The sequence below is a fragment of the Podarcis liolepis genome, assembly GCF_965112155.1.
Source record: "Podarcis liolepis genome assembly, chromosome: 11".
In the NCBI taxonomy this organism is placed as follows: domain Eukaryota; kingdom Metazoa; phylum Chordata; class Lepidosauria; order Squamata; family Lacertidae; genus Podarcis; species Podarcis liolepis.
Genome location: NC_139565.1, coordinates 47473153 through 47492421, shown reverse-complemented (window position 1 = coordinate 47492421; position 19269 = coordinate 47473153). Strand labels below are relative to the sequence as shown.

The window sequence follows — 19269 nt, the reverse complement described above, 5'->3', positions numbered from 1 at the left end:
GGTTAAAGGATGATGGGAGCTGTAGTCTAAGACCTGCAAGGTCACAGGTTGGCCACCCAACCAGAAGTGAGGCAGAAAGCAAAACACTGCAGGCAATGCTGTGATTGGAACTGTGTACATGAGTAAGCGTGCTGTATTGGGGTGGGGGATGGCCTTCCAGCATGGCCAACAGACAGGGATCATGGGATTTGTAGTCCCCAACAGCATCTAGAAGGCCACAGGTTCCCCACTCCTGGGCTAAATAAATACACAGAAAAGGGGCAAGCAAGACGGTTGGTCCTGTACTAAATTATTATCCAAAGCTGTCAAGACAGTTCACAAAACAAGAGTAGAATAAAGCTGCTCTTGCAGAAGACATCGCACCACCTTCGCAAAGGTATGCATTATCACAAGATGATGCCTCCCCCTCAGTGATCACCACCACCAACACTGTATTTGTGTGTCCACACACAAAAGACCTAGGCTCCAAGCAACAATTCAACTCAAAAATCAACAACTGCGAGATTTCATAACAGCAGCAATAATAAAAACAGCAGCATATAACAAATTCAAGAGCATACAGATAACAAAATTCCAGTACTATAAATGTAGCAATAATGATACCATAAATTTCCATCTTACCACGTGGATTGTGGGTTGTTGTTTTTTACAAAACCATTTTTCGTGAGACTCGGAGGAAAAAGTTCACCTTATGGCCAATACTGCACTGCAAAATGACTTGTGTGAATTGGCTCAGAAGGAGCAAAGTTTGCAAGCAACAAGCAGTATTGTCTGGGAGCCAGTAATTTAAGGACAAATTAAAAGCAACAGCAGCCGTACACATACCTTCCAAAAGAGGTTTACAGCCTCTCCATCAAGACTTCTCTCTCTCCAGAGATCTAGACTTCTCGTTGGAGCTGGAAGAGGAGAGTTTCGATTATACTCAAGAAAATATCCGTTGCTATCAGCTGACGTATACAGAATTGCCAAATTGTAACAATGACCAAGAGGGACAGCTGCTTAAGAAGAAGACTCATAATTTCCAGCACTCTTACATTGAAGAAACATCTCAAACAGCTGATACTTCTTTATCCCAAAACCTATCCAAGCCTGCACAATGTCTTATCGACTCTTGTAATTATTATAAAGTGCAGAGTGGGGCGTTTTCATCAAGGCAAAAAACCTCTCCTCCCCTCCTCATCCAAACTGGAAAAAAGAGTTATGGCTATATATTTTTTAAAGTGGGTTTTTTCCCCTTCACAATGTTAGGTTAGGAAGAAAAGGGGGAAGAGGGGGAGGGGGAATTGTGAGTGGGGTGGGGTGGCAATGCTTCTATTCTTCTACTTAGTGTATGTGTGGGGTTTTGTGTCAGCATCACTTGGTGTGGGTTTTCTTTACGATTCACTTGTAATTCTTTGGTGGTGAGAGAGGTTGTGGGTGGCCTAGCTCTAGGGTGTGGTCGGTTGTCTTTGATTGGCTTAAGTCATGGGTAGGCAAACTAAGGCCCGGGGGCCGGAGCTAGCCCAATCGCCTTCTAAATCCAGCCCACGAATGGTCCAGGAATCAGCATGTTTTTACACGAGTAGAATGTGTGCTTTTATTTAAAATGCATCTCTGGGTTATTTGTGGGGCATAGGAATTTGTTCATTTATTTTTTTCCAAAATATAGTCTGGCCCCCAAAAAGGTCTGAGGGACAGTGGACCGGCCCCCTGCTGAAAAAGTTTGCTGACCACTGGCTTAAATAAAATTTGTTTTTGTGTGTGAGTGGAGTGTGTGTGTTTTTGGACCAGGTTAGCCATATTGATTTGAATGCTATTGGCGGGTCCTTGTTGTCTTGTTGGGCTATGTATGTGATAAAGGGGAACCATACCGGGGTGAAGGCGTCTTCTTCTATTTCTCCCCGTGTCAGTTTCAGTTTATTGGTTAGTTTTTCCTAATAAGGATGTTTCCCATACTATTTGATACCATTGGTCCATACTAACTTCTGACAGGTCTCTCCAGTGTCTGGCTATGATGCTTCTGGCTGCTGAGAGTAGCTGGGTTATGAGCTCTTTATGATGTGAGTGGGCATTACTACCTTGGAAGATGTTTAGTAGGGCCATCTTCCCTTAGTTCTGGGGTGACTTCTAATACTTTGCTTAGTTATCTTGCATATTTATTGTATGACTGATGTCCAGAAGAGTTGGATTTTAGGACATTCCCACCACATGTGGAGGTATGTACCTGTGGAGGTGCATCCTCTCCACCATTTTGGTGAGGTTCCTGGACATATTAGCATTAGTTTCCATAGTGTTAGGTACCACCTGTGAGTTTCAGAGTGAGTTCTTTTCTTTTCGCCGATATGGATTTAAAGGGAGTTTTAGACCACATTCTAGTCTGTTGGGTGGGGTTAATCTCATAGCCTATTGACATTCCCCCATTGTTTTTTTGATTGCGTCGAGGGGATTTGTGGGGTTTTGTAGTAGTATTTTGTATCTTGTGGATACCATCCCTTTGCCATGTCCCTTTGCTGTTAGGAGGTTTTCAAAGGTTGTCAAGGGCCTAGTTGCTGCTGATTTTACTAATGGATTTTTAAAAGAGGGCATGTAATTGGTGGTATGTTAGCCAGGACATTTGGGTGTCCCCTAGTTTGTCTTGTATTTCTTGCGTCGATATGGGTTTCTTATTTTTTTTAGAAGTCTGCTAGGCAGTATAAGCCTTTGGCTCGCCTGGTTTTATCTGGAAGTTTTGTGCTGCATGGTGAAATAGTGGGTGGTGTGCTGGGGAAATAGTGGGAATGGGGTTGGGGACAGTTTACCTACTTCTTCTTTCCATGCTTTAAGCATGGTCTGTGTGATGTGTTGTGGGGATTTTCCTTAGTTTGGGAGAAATGGATATGCAGAGGTGTGGGTATTTTCAATTGTGTCTCTCTCCAGGTGTACCCATTTTTCCGTCTCGTCTTCTAAGATTTATGGGATTATGTGACGTACTTGGTGGGTGGTGTAGGATGCTTTTATGTTGGGGATTCCCCATCCTCCTTCTGAAGAGGGGAAGTGCAGGTATTTGGGACTTATTCTTGGTTTTTTGTGTGAAAAGACAAATGAGTAATTTTTTCTGCCATTTGCGAAGTTGGGCTGGGGGAATCCAGATTGGGAGGGTGATCATTTTGAGCATGGCTATTGTGTCAGAGTGTGAAGTTGCAGTGTTGTTCCATTTCCTCAAGTCTTCGTTGATTTGTCGTCACAAGGGGTTGTAGTTGTGGAGGTATAATTTGTTGGTTATTTGTACCCCTAGGTATCTGAACATGGTGCAGCAAACTTTTATCTTGGTGATGTTGGTGAATTCCTTTTGGGTATGAAGGGGGGTGCTGAAGCACATAGCCTCAACACTCAACAGGTTGAGTTCCCTGATTAGGGAGGCTGCTGTGTTTATGGGGTCTGGTGTTGTGACCATTAGGTCGTCTGCAAAGAGCCCTGATTTATAGGTTCTGCCTTTTATTTCCACTGCCTTGTCTGTGGCTGCTCAGATTCGGATTGCTAGAGGTTCCAGAGCCAGGATAAATAGGAAGGGAGACAGTGGGCATCCTTGTTTTGTGCCTCTTTGGATTGCTATGGCATTAGAGTCTATACTGCTAGTCCTGCATTTTGCTGAAGCTCAGGAGTATATTTGTTTGTGGGTTTGTAAGAAGTTGGGACCAAATTTCATGTTAGTACTGCTAATAAGTATTTCCACTCTAAGCAATCAAAAGCTTTGAGGATGTCTAGGGACATAATTGCCAGTGGGAGCTTAGTTGCCTTGCTGTGTTCTATCAGATTCAGTAGTTTCCTGGTGGGGTCTGTTATATCGTGACCAGGGACAAAGTCAGTCTGGCCTGGGGCTATAAACTTGTGTAGGGATTTTTTTAGGCAGTTGGCCAAGATTAATGTGAATATCTTGTAGTCTTGGTTTATTAATTAGATTGGGTGGTATGATTCTACTTTGAGGCTGTCTTTGAGTGGTTTTGGGATGGGGACTATATTGGAGGAGGTCCAGATTTTAGGAATGGGGCCCCCTTTTATGATGTCATTGAAAAGGCGGGTCACGTAGGGCATCAGAGCTTCTTTGAATTTCTTATAGAATTCTGCTGTAAAGCCGTCTGGGCCTGGGGCTTTGTGTGGCTTCAGGCTTTTGCGGATCGTATCTATTTCCTCCGGGGTGATAGGACTGTCCATGAATTCCTGTTCCGCATCAGTTAAGGCTGGCATGGTCAGTCCTGCTAGGAATTTTCTGATTTCCTCCTCAGGTGGGTAATGGGAGGTGTGTAGGTTGGAGGTAAAACTCTGAGGGGGAGAATGTTAAGTTGCTGTCTTTTTTGGTGATGCAATGTATTCTTGTTTTGAGTGATTTTTTCCTACACCTGTTTGATAATAGTGTGGAGTTTTTCCCTTCACACTCGTAGAAGCGTTGGTTTGAGTATAGAATGCTGATCATTCTTTTGATGATTTCTAGGGAGTCTAGTTCCCTCCCTTTTTGTTCTATAAGTTTAAGGAGTTTTTTTAGCTCCTGTTTGTAGCATGATGAGAGGGCCATGATGTCTTGTTCTATTTTGCTAATTTTTGAGGTGGTTTGTTTTTTAAGGATTGTTTTCTCTTTTATGCAAGCTCCTCTGGTGACCACTTTCATTGCATCCCATAGCGGGGGGGGGGTGTTATATTGTCGATATCATTTTCTTTGAAGTAGTTTGAGAGTTTTTGTGAGACTTTCTCCAATTTGTTTATTTGTGGTTAGAATGGGACTGAAGGACCATGATGGGGTGGTTTGTGTTTCTTCTCCTATTTTAAGGGTAACTTCTACTGGGGCATGATCTGTGATTTTAATGCTACCTATGTTTGTTGATTCAACCAAGGGTATCAAACCTTGTGTGAGCAGAATACCATCTAATCTGGACACTGTGTCATGGTGCCCAGCCAGGCTGGTGTCTCCTGGATTTTCTTCACCCCAAATGTCATAGAGACCCCTGTTTGTTTGTTTTTTTAGCAACTTGTAAGAGTCCCTAATTGTTTGAGGTTTCCTTCGGAGGAAGGTTGCCCATGGGGTTGTAGGGTGGGTGTAGAAAAAAAGTGTTATGATGAACTCAAAGGCTTGCCCACTGCTTTGTAACATTTTAATTGGTTCCAGTAAGTTTATTACGCAACTGTTAGTTTTGTAATTCTTAGAATGGACCGATGAAGATAGCTTGCAATTTTAGTTTGCACTGGAGCTATGGTTTCAATCTCAGAATTTTATAAGCTATAAAATGTACAAAAAAGAAAAAATGAAGCTCTGGGGGCAGATATTTGTAATCTGAAAATTCACACTTGTATATTCCAGGTGTGTTTTCATTAAGGAATAGATTTTGAACGGTCTTCCCAAAGCTTCTTGCTCACTTTTCCCGACTCATTAAGAGGACTGATGAAGCCTATACTTCAGAATTTTCCATTACTCCAGGGATCCAGATGTTGTTGGACTCCAGCTCTCTCCATCCCTGATGGGACATGTCACTTCCGCAACATCTGGAGGGCCATGGATTCTCCCATTATGCAATAAACTTACGGGCTTGCAGGGTTGTGTGCCGCGTTTTCTCAACCCAGTCGCTCCACTTCCAGAAGAGGGGTGGAGCAGCTGAGCAGCGAACTTTGAAAGTGTAGGTTGTGTAGGGACGCAACTTGCTCACGGAGGTTGTGTAAAAGGAGTTTTCTGCACCATCCAGCAGCACATTCAGGGTCTTTTTTTTCTTAAACAAACAAATGAAATTTCTTTATGACAAAAAGTACTGGGCTGCTATAAATCACTATTAATATTACTGCTACAAGTGATAATAATAATAATAATAATAATAATAATAATAATATTTATTTATACCCCACCCTCCCCAGCCAAGGCCGGGCTCAGGGCAGCTAACATGCAATAATAAAAACAAGTTGAATGAATACAACTTAAAACCAAAATTAAAATACAACAATTAAAATATGGAAACATTAAAATATTAAAATGCAGCCTCATCACAGGAGGAGAAAGGAAAAAGAAAGAAGAAAGAAGAAAGAGGTTGAGCGGATTAAATTGGCTCCAAGCCAAAGGCCAGGCGGAACAACTCTGTCTTACAGGCCCTGCGGAAAGAAATCAGATCCTGGTCTCACGAGGCAGAGCATTCCTCCAGGCCGGAGCCAGTGTTGAAAAGGCCCTGGCTCTGGTTGAAGCTAATCTAACTTCCTTAGGGCTTGGGTCCACTAGGGTGTTGCTATTTATGGACCTTGAGGCAGTTATCATTTCTATACATCGTGCTTTAGATTGAACAAAAAAGGGGAGGGAGGGAGGTTGCAGCAAGACGAGTTCAGAATAGATTCTGGACCCATGAAGCTTATAGGCTTATTTCTTATATAATGCAGCAATGTGGTAAACTGTCTTCCCTCTAGCATTCAATCCCACAATTGTGGGCTTTCTGCAAATGATGAATGCTATTACATGGGCATGGATCGTACACGGGTCTTTCCCAGCCAATAGGTACCCAGTGGTAAGAGGCAACACTGGAACAGGCTGGACTCTAGGTTTTGATTGATTTTAGACTTTCTACTTTATCTCACATTTCACATTGCTGCAGACTGCTTTGACTTGTGTTAGGCTGTGAAGCAGCTTATAAATTTGTAAAAACAACAACAAAACCCCACAACCCAGTTATTATAAAACGCCATTGGTGTACAAGGCAAACCAGAAAACACTTACCTGTTTCTCCCCGCAAATAACTTCAACCTGACACTGCAGCTTGATTTGCTTAAAATTGCCATCCAAGTGCCATGACAAAGTGACATTAGTTGGGCTTTCGTTCCTCACAGTGAACCGAGAAGGTGGTCTTGGATGAACTGGTGAAAAAAAAGATGCAAAGTGTTAAAAACAAATCCTTGTTTTCATTTATTTCATGCCAAACATGTGCTAGGTGCAGTACGGAAAGGTGGGCTAAAGGAGGGCCAGTGTGGTGTAGTGGTTTAGAGTTTTGGATGAGGACTTGGGACACTAGGGTTCAAATCAGGGTGGATAAAATTGAATGATTAAGAAAAAAAAAGTAAAACAAATCAGATTTTTTTTATTTTAATCGGATTTTTTTTTATTTAAATTGGATTTTTAAAATCAAATGCTTTTGGAGGAAAAAAAATCTAAAGATAATTTTCTATTTAAGTTACATTATAGTCCAAAGGCTATACATCAGGAAATAAGGATTTGTTTAAGTTTTTCATGTGTTTAACCACATCAGTCAACAAACATGAATGCATATGCTATAATGTTATTGTTTTGGTTAAATAAATTGTTTAAATTGTTATTAAGGAAATGATTATTTTCTCCTTCCAATAAAGAACAGCAGAAAAACATTGAACCTGTTAAAACTCACAAAAATTCCATAATTATTGGTCTATGCATTTCTAATAGTTTAACCAAATCAGTAATTTTTGATATACAGTAACTGTAAAAACTACTCTGAAAATTTATTATTCCAAAAATGAAACCTTCATCTGGTTGCCAACATTAAGATTATATTAGCAAGAATGAGTCTTTCTATAAAAAATGATTTAAATCAAGTCTTACTGACTAGTGATTTAAATCAAATCCACCCTTGTTCAAATACCCACCGAGTCAGGAAAGTTGCTGGTTGACCTTGAGTCGTTCAGTCTCTCAGCCCAGCCTAATGCACAGGGCTATTGTTGCAATGATGAAACAGGGAACGGGAGAATCACGTAAGCCACTTGGTGCAGTATCGCTTGCCTGACTTCTCCCTGCCTTAGCCACCGCTGGACACCAGGACACAGAAGGGCAGCAGCAAGGGAGCAATGAGGTCAGCAGGATGCAAACATCCTGGCAGCAACCTCAGATAGGTTCTGCTGGTGTGTTTGCCCTGCACTCACCTTGCTCCTCTCCATTCCAGTATTCAGAAGTATGCTCCCAAGGGCAGAACAACCTAACACCAAGTAAAAAATGATCCACAGAAAACATCTGGCTTGGAGTTGGGAGTGTGGCGGAAGGGAGCCACCAATTGCCTGGCCAATATAAAGGTATATAAGGACATAATTTTTGGGACAGGACACGGCTGCCACCAGTGGGTGGGTGCCATTATAGTGAAATGACACTTTGCGATGAGGTCATTTCAGTAATGGCACCTACCAACAGAATTTCACCTCTGATGGTGCCTGAAATGCCCTGATTTTCTGGTCTGCAAATTAGGTTGCCCAATTAGAAGGGCCATTTCAAGGCAGCCTTAGAGAATATATGAATAAGGTAAAAGGTAAAGGACCCCTGGACAGTTAAGTCCAGTCATAGGAGACTATGAGGTTGCGGCGCTCATCTTGCTTCCAGGCCAAGGGAGCTGGCATTTGTCCACAGACAGTTTTCTGGGTCGTGTGGCCAGCTACTGGCACACGGAGGACCATGACGAACAGAAACGCCGTTCCCCTTCTCACCACAGTGGTGCCTATTTATCTACTTGCACTGGTGTGCTTTTGAACTGCTAGGTTGGCAGGAGCTGGGACAGAGCAATGGGAGTTCACCCCGTTACAGGGATTTGAACTGCCGACCTTCTGACTGGCAAGCCCAAGAGGCTCAGTAGTTTGGACCACAGCGCCACCTGCATCCTGAATATATGAATAGGATGCCCCTATAATGATCAGATTAAATCCAGCGGTTAAAACAAACAGTTAAAATAAGCTTTAGTTCTGACTGAGCAGAGAAGAACTACATAATGAACATTGAATACGTACATGGGATATCTCTGTTTTTTTGTACAGTGGTGCCCCGCAAGACGAATGCCTCGCAAGACGAAAAACTCGCTAGACAAAAGGGTTTTGCGGTTTTTGAGTCGTTCCGCAAGACGAATTTCCCTATGGGCTTGCTTCGCAAGACGAAACATCTTGCGAGTTCTTGCGAGTTTGTTTCCTTTTTCTTAACACCGCTAAGCCGCTAATAGCCGTGCTTCGCAAGACGAAAAAAACGCAAGACGAAGAGACTCGGATTAAACCCGCAAGACGAAGAGACTCGGATTAATTTCGTCTTGCGAGGCACCACCGTAAAATGATCATAGGGTTGCACACGGATTACTGAATGGGAACTTCTAAAATACAGTAAGCCCAAGAAACAGATTCTTACCTTTACGATGTATATCAATTAAGAGGGAGGTTGCTGACTGACCAAGATGATTGAAAGCTTGGACTGTGAAATTATAGACTGTCTGGTTGTTCAGAACTTGCATCGTATAGTTATATTCTACGTTGGATTTTGCATGGAAAAGTGAAACATTAATCCCAGATACACTGCAAATTTAAAATTTAAAGGGGGGAAAAGATCAATATCCAAGCAATACCTTTGATAAAAAGTTAATTGTTATTTGCTGAAGATGTATATAGTTAGATTACGTCAGATCAGCTTTAAGAAAATTGGGGAACGTTCATGAAAAGATGTTGGATTTAAGTGTGAAAGAACCTAGAAGTCCTGGGTTCCTCTCAACTAAACCCCCAATTGTAAAAAGTACATCTTTACTTTCATTTTTAAGGATGCAGAATAATTATCTTGGCTCAGCTAATGTACTCACAAAATATTTTTAATATTTACTTCCTCTTCATTTTTCCTTTCCTCCATTCTTACTAAGTAAACCCAAATTAAAAACTTAGCTGAGCCCCAGGGACCTTGTTAGCAGTGGCTAGATTTTGACTACTAAAGGTTTCGTAGAATTCTTCCCAGCATTGCCAAGAGGGCCTTATCTTTTAAACCATTTTTTGGCACAACGATTTTGTTGTTGTTTATATTGTCCTAAGTGCTGTTACCGCACAGCAAAGTTTGACTGACTAGATGTCATCAGGGCATACTTCTGTTCTCTGATGGGGTAGGATCACTCAAGTGAACAAGGCCAGGAAAAAGCAGCAGCTGGGATTGGGGTGGAGAGGTCAACACAGCCAGAAAAGCAGCAGCTATGGGAACATATGAAGCTGCCTTTTGCACACCTAAGAGATGACTTGATGTGCCTCATAGAGGCCAACCTCCAGGGCTGAGCCCCCCTCAATAAAATATTTGAGGGTGCCGTGGTCCCTCAAAGTTGACGGAAGTTGCCTTTCAAATGATTATGCAGGGTAGGCTTACTTGGGCTGCCCCAATTTTTATTCAAGTTGGCACCTCTGATGTGCCTTATTCAGATATGGGAAGACATTCCTTCATTCCCATAGCATTAGTTCAGAAAAGTAGAAAGAAAGAAAGAAAGAAAGAAAGAAAGAAAGAAAGAAAGAAAGAAAGAAAGAAAGAAAGAGAAAATAAATAATAATAAAAAATAATTTATTGCTTATACCCTGCCCATCTGGCGGGCTTCCAACAAAATTTTAAAAACACGATAGAACATCAAACATTAACAACTTCTCTAAACAGGGCTGCTTTCAGATGCCTTCTAAAAGGCCTCTGATGGGAGGGCATTCCAGAGGGAGGGCGCCACTACCGAGAAGGCCCTCTGCCTGGTTCCCTGTAACCTCACTTCCCGCAGGGAGGGAACTGCCAGAAGGCCCTCAGAGCTGGCCCTCAGTGTCTGGGCTGAATGATGGGGGTGGAGACGCTCCTTCAGGTACACTCGGCCAAGGCCATTTACGGCTTTAAAGGTCAGCACCAACACTTTGATTGTGCTCGAAAACAAACTGGGAGCCAGCGTAGGTCTTTCAGGACCGGTGTTACATGGTCTCGGTGGCTACTTCCGTATCTCTATTCATTACTTTGAATATCTACTTTGTGGTGGGAGATGGGGAATGGTGGTAGCCAAAATCTAACCCCCACGGGCAATTCTTATTCCAAGGAGGGGAGGGTGTGTGTGTTTTTGAGAGAGCTGCTGTGTTGGTTTGTGACGATGACTGAATAGCCATCTGCAAGGAAAACTTGGACCAGAGGGCAAACAGCTTCTCCTCTGTGGAGGATCCTTGGGCTAACTGGGTCTCCTTTTGGGGTGGCCACTGGTTCCAACCAATCAGTTCTCCTGTGATTCCCTCCTTAAGTCTTCTCATGATGACAACTTCATCTGAGCTACAGAAGGATTCAGGGGCCTCTCATGTTCGACTCTCCTCTAAGGTGAGCGTTACTAACTCCCTGAGATTTGTTTCTGATCCTGAGCTTAGCAAAAAAAAAAATAAGCACCAATAATTTCCACCTATCATAGTTCAGATATGTGGTACATATAGCACTATGAACTGCACAAGCACACAGTACTGCTGGGATTTTAGATTTCTTGTTTTTAGACAAGCCCCATTCTGTAGACTTAAAAAGCAGTTTAAAACAAATGGCACTTTTTATCCATAAAAGGGTATCTCACAAGACATGTCTGCAAACTGTACCATGTTTAAGGAGACCGTTAACATTCACCTTTCAGAAAATCTGTAACGTGTTCCTCTTGGTGGGCCGAATAACCAAGTGGACCTTCCACGTTTCCAAGAGCAGGTTATTTTTTTCAAGTCCCTGGTTTCGCAACTAAAATTCTGAGGAACATCAGGAGGGTCTATAAGGAAAGAAGAAAGAAGGAGGGGTGTGTGTTAGCAGTTAAAATATACATGCACACACTTGCTGAACCCTTTTCAACATTCAACTTCAGAAGTTAGTGTTTAAGTCAGAAGGTCTCTTCTGAAATTTGCTTATTTATTTATATACTACTATTCACAAAAGATATGAGAGCAGTTTACAACAAGTGCACATAAAATCGTGCAATAAAAAACATATGAAGAAATCAGAAACCAGCTAGCTATCATGGAAATATGTAATAGTAATAGCAGTGGCGTAGCGTGGGGGTGCAGGGGGGGGCCGGCCACACCGGGCGCAACATCTGGGGGTTAGGGTTAGGGGGCGGAAATCCACAGGTTAGGGGGCGCAAATTACTTGCCTTGCCCCGGGTGCTGACAACCCACGCTACGCCACTGAGTAATAGTAATAATAATTTATGCCCCACCCATCTGGCTGGGTTGCCCCAGCCACTCTGGGAGGCTTCCAACACACACAAAAACATATTAAAATGTCCTGATACAGGGCTGCCTTCAGATGCCTTCTAAAATTTGTGTAGTTCTTTGAAGCAGAAAGATTTTCATTGGGTGTTTAAAAGTTGAAACAGAAGGCACTTGCTGAATCTCTATTGGCAAAGCATTCCAGAAAATAACAACTCTAAAGGCCCCGTCTCTTGTTTTTGTTAAACTTGAGCCTCGCCAGCTCAGGGAACGGCTCACAATGCTCTTGCAGATGATCTCAATGATCAAGCTGGAATATCAGGATTCAGGCGGTTCCTGAAGTACCTATGACCAAGGTTGTTTAGAGCTTTGTAGAATAAAACAAGGCCCTTGGAACCTGGCTCAGTAGCAGATGGGCAGCCAGTATGAATGTTTTAGCAATGGCGTCCAATGTTGCCAACCAGATGCCCACCCCGGCAATATGTCTGCCACATTCTGCACCAGCTGGATCTTCTAAACCAAGCCAAGGGCAGCACATTACAGTAATCTAGCCTCAAGGTTGCCAGCGCATGGGCTAGAGTAGCTAGTCTATCCCCATCTAAGCTGGGGAACCAGACAATGCTGGTAAAAAGGAACTGCTAGCCACATGGGGCACTTGGACCTCTAGTCACACAGATACAGGTGAAAGATTAGAAAATGGTGGAAAACTTCCTTTATTTCACTAATTCAACTTCAAAGGGGAAACTAATATATGAGATAGATTCATGACATGCAAAGCGAGATATGTCAAGCCTAGATTTGTTATCATTGTGATGATCATGGCGTACAGCTGATGAAAGCCCCAAATTAACAATCTCAGAAAATTAGAATATTCAATGAAATCAGCAAAACAAGGATTGCAAATTGAGCAAGATTGGACCTCTGAGAAGTAGAAGCACATCTCACTCTGCATGTCATGAGTCGATCTCATATATTAGTTTCACCATTCAAGTTGAATTCCTGAAACCAATGAACCTTCCCACGATATTCTAATTTTTCGAGTTTCACCTGTATATCCAGGAGGATCCCCAAGTTATCCCCATGCTCCTTCAGAGGGAATGAAACCCAATCCAGAACAGCTAAGCTTGCCCATCTCCCAGACACAAGAACCACCCCACCCAAAGAGTCTCCAGGATTCATGCAATTTATTGGGCCTTCTCCAATTCAACCACCAATCCAGAGCTTTCACAGCCTCTCCCAATTCAGATGTTACTTGCAGCTATCACTAGAGAAGCGACCATTCTGAAAGTTTATATACTTACAGCCAGCAAAGAGAACGCTTCCTTCATATTTAATCCCATCCAGTCGACAAACTACATTTTTGCCAGAACCCCCAGGTATGGCGTTTTGGACGTGGCCTGACACGCTCCAGTTGGAGAGTCGAGAGTAATTCAAGACCTGAATGTCATACGTCAGGTAGTCCAGGTGTTCTCCTTTCTTCCACACACAACAGAACGTCATATTGGAACCTACTGGCACCACTCTGTCTTGAGGAAACACTGCTCTGTAAGAGCCCGTATCATTCCCTAAAAACAGAAAGGAACAGGGATGACCACATCCTCTAGGTAATTTAAGTTCAGTTCAGCAACAGCAGCAGAATGACATTTGTAGCCACAATCTCTCAGGAATTGTTCTGAGGTAAGCAGCAGGGACGAGAAGAAAGTGTGCCAGAAGACAGAGGAAGGAATTGTTTCCAATCAGCAGTTTTCAAACAACTGCATTCTTTGTCCTCGTTTTCTCTACAGATTGTGTGTTTGAGGAGTCGTTTCATTTCATCTCAGGAAAAGGGAATGGGTCCTTTGTCAATCAATACAGTAGCAAAAATATGGAGCGCCCCCTCCCCCAGCAAGATGTTCCGAAATACCCGGTCAGGCAAACAAATATTGCTTACCCATTTACATTGTGAAAAAGGAGGGCAATACACTCTCAAATCTGCAAGAGGAGGTCACCAGCCCTCGCCTGAGGGATGCTTGAGGGTTTTCACAGAATCATAGAAACATAACTTATTTTGCAGCACCCTTCATTCATTCAACACACCAATCATCCTGTGCATCGGGATCAGGACTCACAATTTTTGTTCCCATTTTGAGCATCTTACCGGGAATATTTGCGAGCTGGCTCCATTCACTCCACTTCTTGTCCCCAGGATATGTGTCCTCGCGGAAAAAACAGCGGATCTTGACATAGTGTGTGGTGCACTGAAAATCCAGGTCAGATTTCCATCTCCACCGGAGGAGGCTGTCCTCACGAGTTAAGTTGGAGTGATAGGTCTCCTAAAGATGTAAAAGAAATGTCACTGTGTGCCTGTGTGTATAGAAAACCTGCACATTTCAGCTTCCTATTTTTATTTTCAGATTAGGTTTAAGATTCTGGCTAATAAGCTGCAGATATTTACTTATTTATTTAAACAATGTATATACTCAGTTTAATTACAATAACTTCTAAGCAGTGTATGAAAAAAGCTCTCAATTCAATGAAACTGAATTGAGCATGAATCTGACATGCTGTTTGGTGTGTTTCTCCACCCATATAAAGTAGGTTAGGCTGACAGGCCACAATTGTTCCAAGATCACCTAGTGAGTTTCGTGTGTGTGTGTGTGTGTGTGTGTGTGTGTGTGTAGAGAGAGAGAGAGAGAGAGATTTGAATCCAGATCTTCCTAGCCCATATCTGACATTAACCACAATCTCTACATATACAAAGAATGAATTCAAGCAATACAATTGGCACTTCATTTTTTGGAAAGCATTGGAATATAAAGTTGAGAAAAAGAGATAGGCCATCAGACACACACACACACACACACACACACACACACACAGAGAGAGAGAGAGAGAGAGAGAGAGAGAGAGAGAGAGAGAGAGAGAGATGGACCACGTACTAGTGCAACTTCTTCCATGGGATCTTTACGCAGGATCTGAATTTGCCAAGTAGCTTCCATCTCCATTGGAAAGGCTGAGCCGCCATCGTACCACTCCAGAGTCAATATGTCAGTTGAGAAGTTGGCAGTCAGGTTGTGAATCACTGGGGTGGGAGGGACAAAGGCTGTGTGGGGAAGAGAAAGGGACAGGAACCCAATTCAGAACTAATTTAGTGCCAATAACAGTCGCACCACATAATTCCTGCTTCTCCTCCCCAATCTGAGTTTTTAAAAAATTATTTACATGAAACCTTTGTGCTTATTCATAAGGTTGGATTCCCTCAGCTGTTTTTCTACCACAAGGTAGAGTTCCACTTATTGTCCAGTGCGGAAAAACATGAATTCCCCCCCGAAACTGTTTTGTTTTTTTTAAGGTTTCCTCAATGTGTATTTTTTCACAGTGTGCCTGACCCTTTACATGAGCCAGCTTGATGCAACTCTCAGAAGGAATGTATCAGCTGATGAGAGCAACTGAGGATATACCGGTACTTTAAAGGGGGGGGGGGAGAAACCATGCACCAGGTGGATCTTCTGGTATAAAAATAAAGTAGATCTCACTAGTCTGAAGTTGGCCCATCCCTGCCCTACAGTAAGTTTCCTATTAAAAAGGGGCACAATCCAGGAGAAGTTTTAAGGACAGCTAAGTTCCACAGATTCCAACAGAAGGGAGTTAAGCACATGGTTGGCGACTATGGAATTTGCAGGTGCTCAGCTTTGGCCAGACTGCACTCAAAGAACACAATAGCCTCTTTCAGCTTAGATCTGCTATAAGTACCTCAAGGCAGGCAGCAGCGTCCAAGCCATGCTCTTATATAGCAAGACCCTGAAAAACCTGTACTGTTGAACATTACAGCATTGTCAAACATTACTGTTTCAAAAGCTAGAAAGAGCAGTGGCGAAGAGAGAGCGCTTTATGCTCACACAATATTGGGCTGCTTCCAAACATATAATTAGAGGCCAAATTATTATGAAAGATGAGGTGCTTTTGTGGAAGATTACTGCCTGGCTGAATTCCAAGACAGCAAATCGCTTCTAGTTAATCCTACAACCTCTGTATTCTCAACATGGAGAACTCTCCCTTTCAATTTTTAAACAGAAATTGCAATATGGTTTTATGAGGGGCAAAGCCCCAAAGCGGACTATACTTCTGGGGATATGATGATTACATACAAACACACTCAAACACTTTGTGCTACGCATTGAAATCTGAGACCATCAAATTTTAAAACTCCAACATATAACTTTTTATGCAACACCCTAGGTCCTGAGTGAGAGAAAGAGACTGAGAAAAGGAATGGCTGCACACTAATTTTGTATTTATTTATCAGATATGTATACCTGCCCATCAATAAACATTACCCGGGTTGTAACTTAACAAGCTTTGTAGCTTACAAGCAAAATATTACATCCACATCATTAAAAACCAATCTGAAGAAGGTTTTCTGCCATCTGTGTCAGACACAGCATAAAATAATTGTACAGTCTGGATGAATAAAAAGGTTGTCAGCTGGTGCCAAAAATATCACAGAGAAGACACACAGGAGAGCCTATCTGGGGAGGCTGCTCCAAAGCTGAGGCGCCACCACCAATGAGGCCCTCTGCTTGTTAGCCACCCTGCTTCACTTCACATGTGTATGAGTCAGAAGACCAGGAACAGTCACCTTCCATGTGGATAGAGAGGTCCAATGTGTCTGTTACATTTTTATATAGGCTCATGCCTGGTCCACACATCACAGTGAGCCAAAATATGGCTCTCAGAGCTATAACATTATTCATCATATTAACTAGGCCTGATAGAAATAGGGAGTCTAACAACCTATGGATGGCCATAGATCCCCTATCCAAACACTAGGCCTTTAGGTGAAATATAGCTTCTACCTCATTGGTTGACCTACAGGGTGTATTGTAGATTTTCTGTTTAAAGGAAATATGGTTTAAAGGAAACTTCAGTGCTCTAACTTATTATAGGAGCTTGGAGCAAAGAGGAGAGATGCAAAGGCTCTGTGAGCTACTCAAAGGCTTGGATGTATCTTGACTTAATGATGAACTGAGATGTCATCAGCTGAGCCAGCTTGTTAACAGTGTAGAAGAAAGGCCAGACTTTGTATAACAACAGCGTAAGCTTACCAATATCCTTATCAGTCAGCTCAAATGTGTTTTCGGCTATCACTTTTCCAGACTGACTCACGGTGGATATCTTTATTTGATTAGAGGCAAATGAGATCAGTTTATCAATCTGCGCCGTTTTCTCCTTTGTTGTTAAGCAGGAAGTCCTGGAGGGGTGGGGGAAATTAAGATGAAATTAGTCATGTCACAACTCAGGTAGGGACAGGCTGCAATCAAGCATTTTAGAAATATTCATGGAAGACCAGCAAAATCAACAACAGAGTAGTCTGCAGGGCGCCATCCTCCCTCTCTTGGTATCTCCATATCAAAGCCTGCCAAAATAATAAAATAAAATAGTCATACCTCGGGATAAATATGCTTCAGGTTGAATGCGTTCGGGTTGCGCTCCGTGGCGCTGTAAAAATTATGTCACACGCATGCGCGGAAGTGGCGAAACGCAACCCGTGCACTCGCTGTTGCGTCTTACGTTATGTTCAGGATGCGAACGGGGCTCCGGAATGGATCCCGTTCACATCCTGAGGTACCACTGTAAAATAAAATATATTATTCATACCCCACCCATCTGGGCGGCTCCCAACAAGAAGATTAAACAGAATAAAACATCAAACATGTTGCGACAATTTATAATTCAGAATTGAAACTTACTGTGTATGAGCAAACACCTTCGCTACCCAAATTATGCACTTAGCGGTGTTAAAGCGAAAGTTTAAAATGTTAATGTGTGTTGTTGTAAATGTATGAACAAAGCAGAAATTGCATTTACGCGGCAAAATGTTCCAGCTGTCTCCTTCATTTGTTTTGCTTTTAAATCAGAGCAGCTAACGAGGGAAGAAGCCACAGAAAATTTTGCCACAGGAATAAAATCTATGTTTATTTCATCACGGTGATTAACTGAATCCCAAAAGAGATCCAGGGAAAACTCGTGCAAAATGCTGGGTGTGTGCACGTGTGAGTATTAGGACCCCCTAATCCCAAGTTATTCCCCCCCCCCCACCCGTCATTGCTATCCCCATACTAATATCTGGGGATGGGAGCCATAGTTCAGGGTGCACAGCAAGGGATGGGCAAATCTATCTCAGTCTTTACTTGCTTCCACTTGTGGATGTCTTGAAGTGGGCCTTGCAGCCTTCTCATGCAGATTTTTTAAGGATAACTCCAGAGAAGTCCTTTAAAAAATCTGCAGGGGGGGGGCGACTGTTAAGTTGTGGGTGAACATATCAGACGACACAGCAATTCTTCAAACAGCTCTTGTTTATTCACAAGCCAGGACAGATCTGAACTGAAGGGTTCAGTCAGCCTGTTTATATAGAGCTCCAGTACAATGCAACTGTAACAACTTTCTGTAACTATCCAATCACTGAACGTCACTTTCGATCCCTTATTTGCATAACTATCTACGGTATTCCCCTACTGGCCCAGGGTGAGAACTTCAGTACATAACAGCGACACACTAAAAAACAAAACAAATTGAGGTATACGTACAGCACCTTGTTCTCTTTCACTTGCTTGAACAATGCAGCCCTGACACACAATGTAAAAAAACATTTTTAAAATATTTGGAAAAAAGCAAAGGAAGCCATTTCACAGTTTCTTATGTAATTTTACATACAAAGGGCCTATTGTGGGGAGAAAATGTTGTAGTGCTGAAACATATCATTTTTTTTTGTACTGCTGAGCCTTTTTTAAAAGACATACAATTGCCCTTCATATATGTACAATTACACAGGGAGCTTCCTACACATTTTTTCCCCTTTCCCTACACTATTTTTAAAAGCATTTAAACCAAAACCTCCAGGTGCTGTACTTTTGAGCTGCTCTTCAAGCAGTTTTACAGTGTTCCAGGAAGAAAAAAGAGCGAGCAATCCCTCAGTAAATATTTCACCTTGTTCAGCTTGTAAATATTGCACTCGAAAAGTCCTCAGAAAGGGTTTATAGATCCTTTGGACTGAATTGCACACCCTTCCCATGGACTGGTTTGATAGCGTGAATAAAAATAATTGATTTTAAAACATAAATTTAAAAAAAATTGTTTATTTAAATTGACTTTTTTTGGTTTAAATTGGATTTTTAAAATAAAATGCTTTTGAGGAAAAATGTTCCTAAAGATTGTTTTCTATTTAAGTTTCATTATAGTCCAAAGGAAATAAGGATTTGTTTTAAGTTTTTCATGTGTGCTAAAACTCAGTCTAAGTTTTTTTTAATAAAAAAAACCTGTTTAACCACATCAATTAACAAACATGTATACATATGCTATAATGTTATTGTTTTAGTT

The 19269-nt window shown here is 42.1% G+C and overlaps 1 protein-coding gene across 13 annotated transcripts in view; it reads right to left on the bottom strand.

Moving 5' to 3' along the window:
* Positions 1-19269, bottom strand: part of LIFR (LIF receptor subunit alpha) — a 94610-nt gene that overhangs the window by 23181 nt on the left and 52160 nt on the right. For 12 of the 13 annotated variants that reach the window (XR_014517228.1, XR_014517229.1, XR_014517230.1 and 9 more), the window contains exons 4-12: positions 16998-17143; positions 14832-14995; positions 14051-14225; positions 13215-13478; positions 11345-11477; positions 9104-9267; positions 6698-6834; positions 5531-5711; positions 826-896 (exon numbers count right to left, since the gene is read on the bottom strand). Coding sequence is in view for 6 of the 13 variants with exons in the window: in XM_083465775.1 (XP_083321901.1) it covers positions 826-896; positions 5531-5711; positions 6698-6834; positions 9104-9267; positions 11345-11477; positions 13215-13478; positions 14051-14225; positions 14832-14995; positions 16998-17143 (1435 nt within the window). In the remaining 7 variants the exon portion in view is untranslated. Of the gene's footprint in view, positions 1-825; positions 897-5530; positions 5712-6691; positions 6835-9103; positions 9268-11344; positions 11478-13214; positions 13479-14050; positions 14226-14831; positions 14996-16997; positions 17144-19269 lie in introns of all 13 variants that reach the window. The other variant, XM_083465773.1, reaches the window with a different exon arrangement.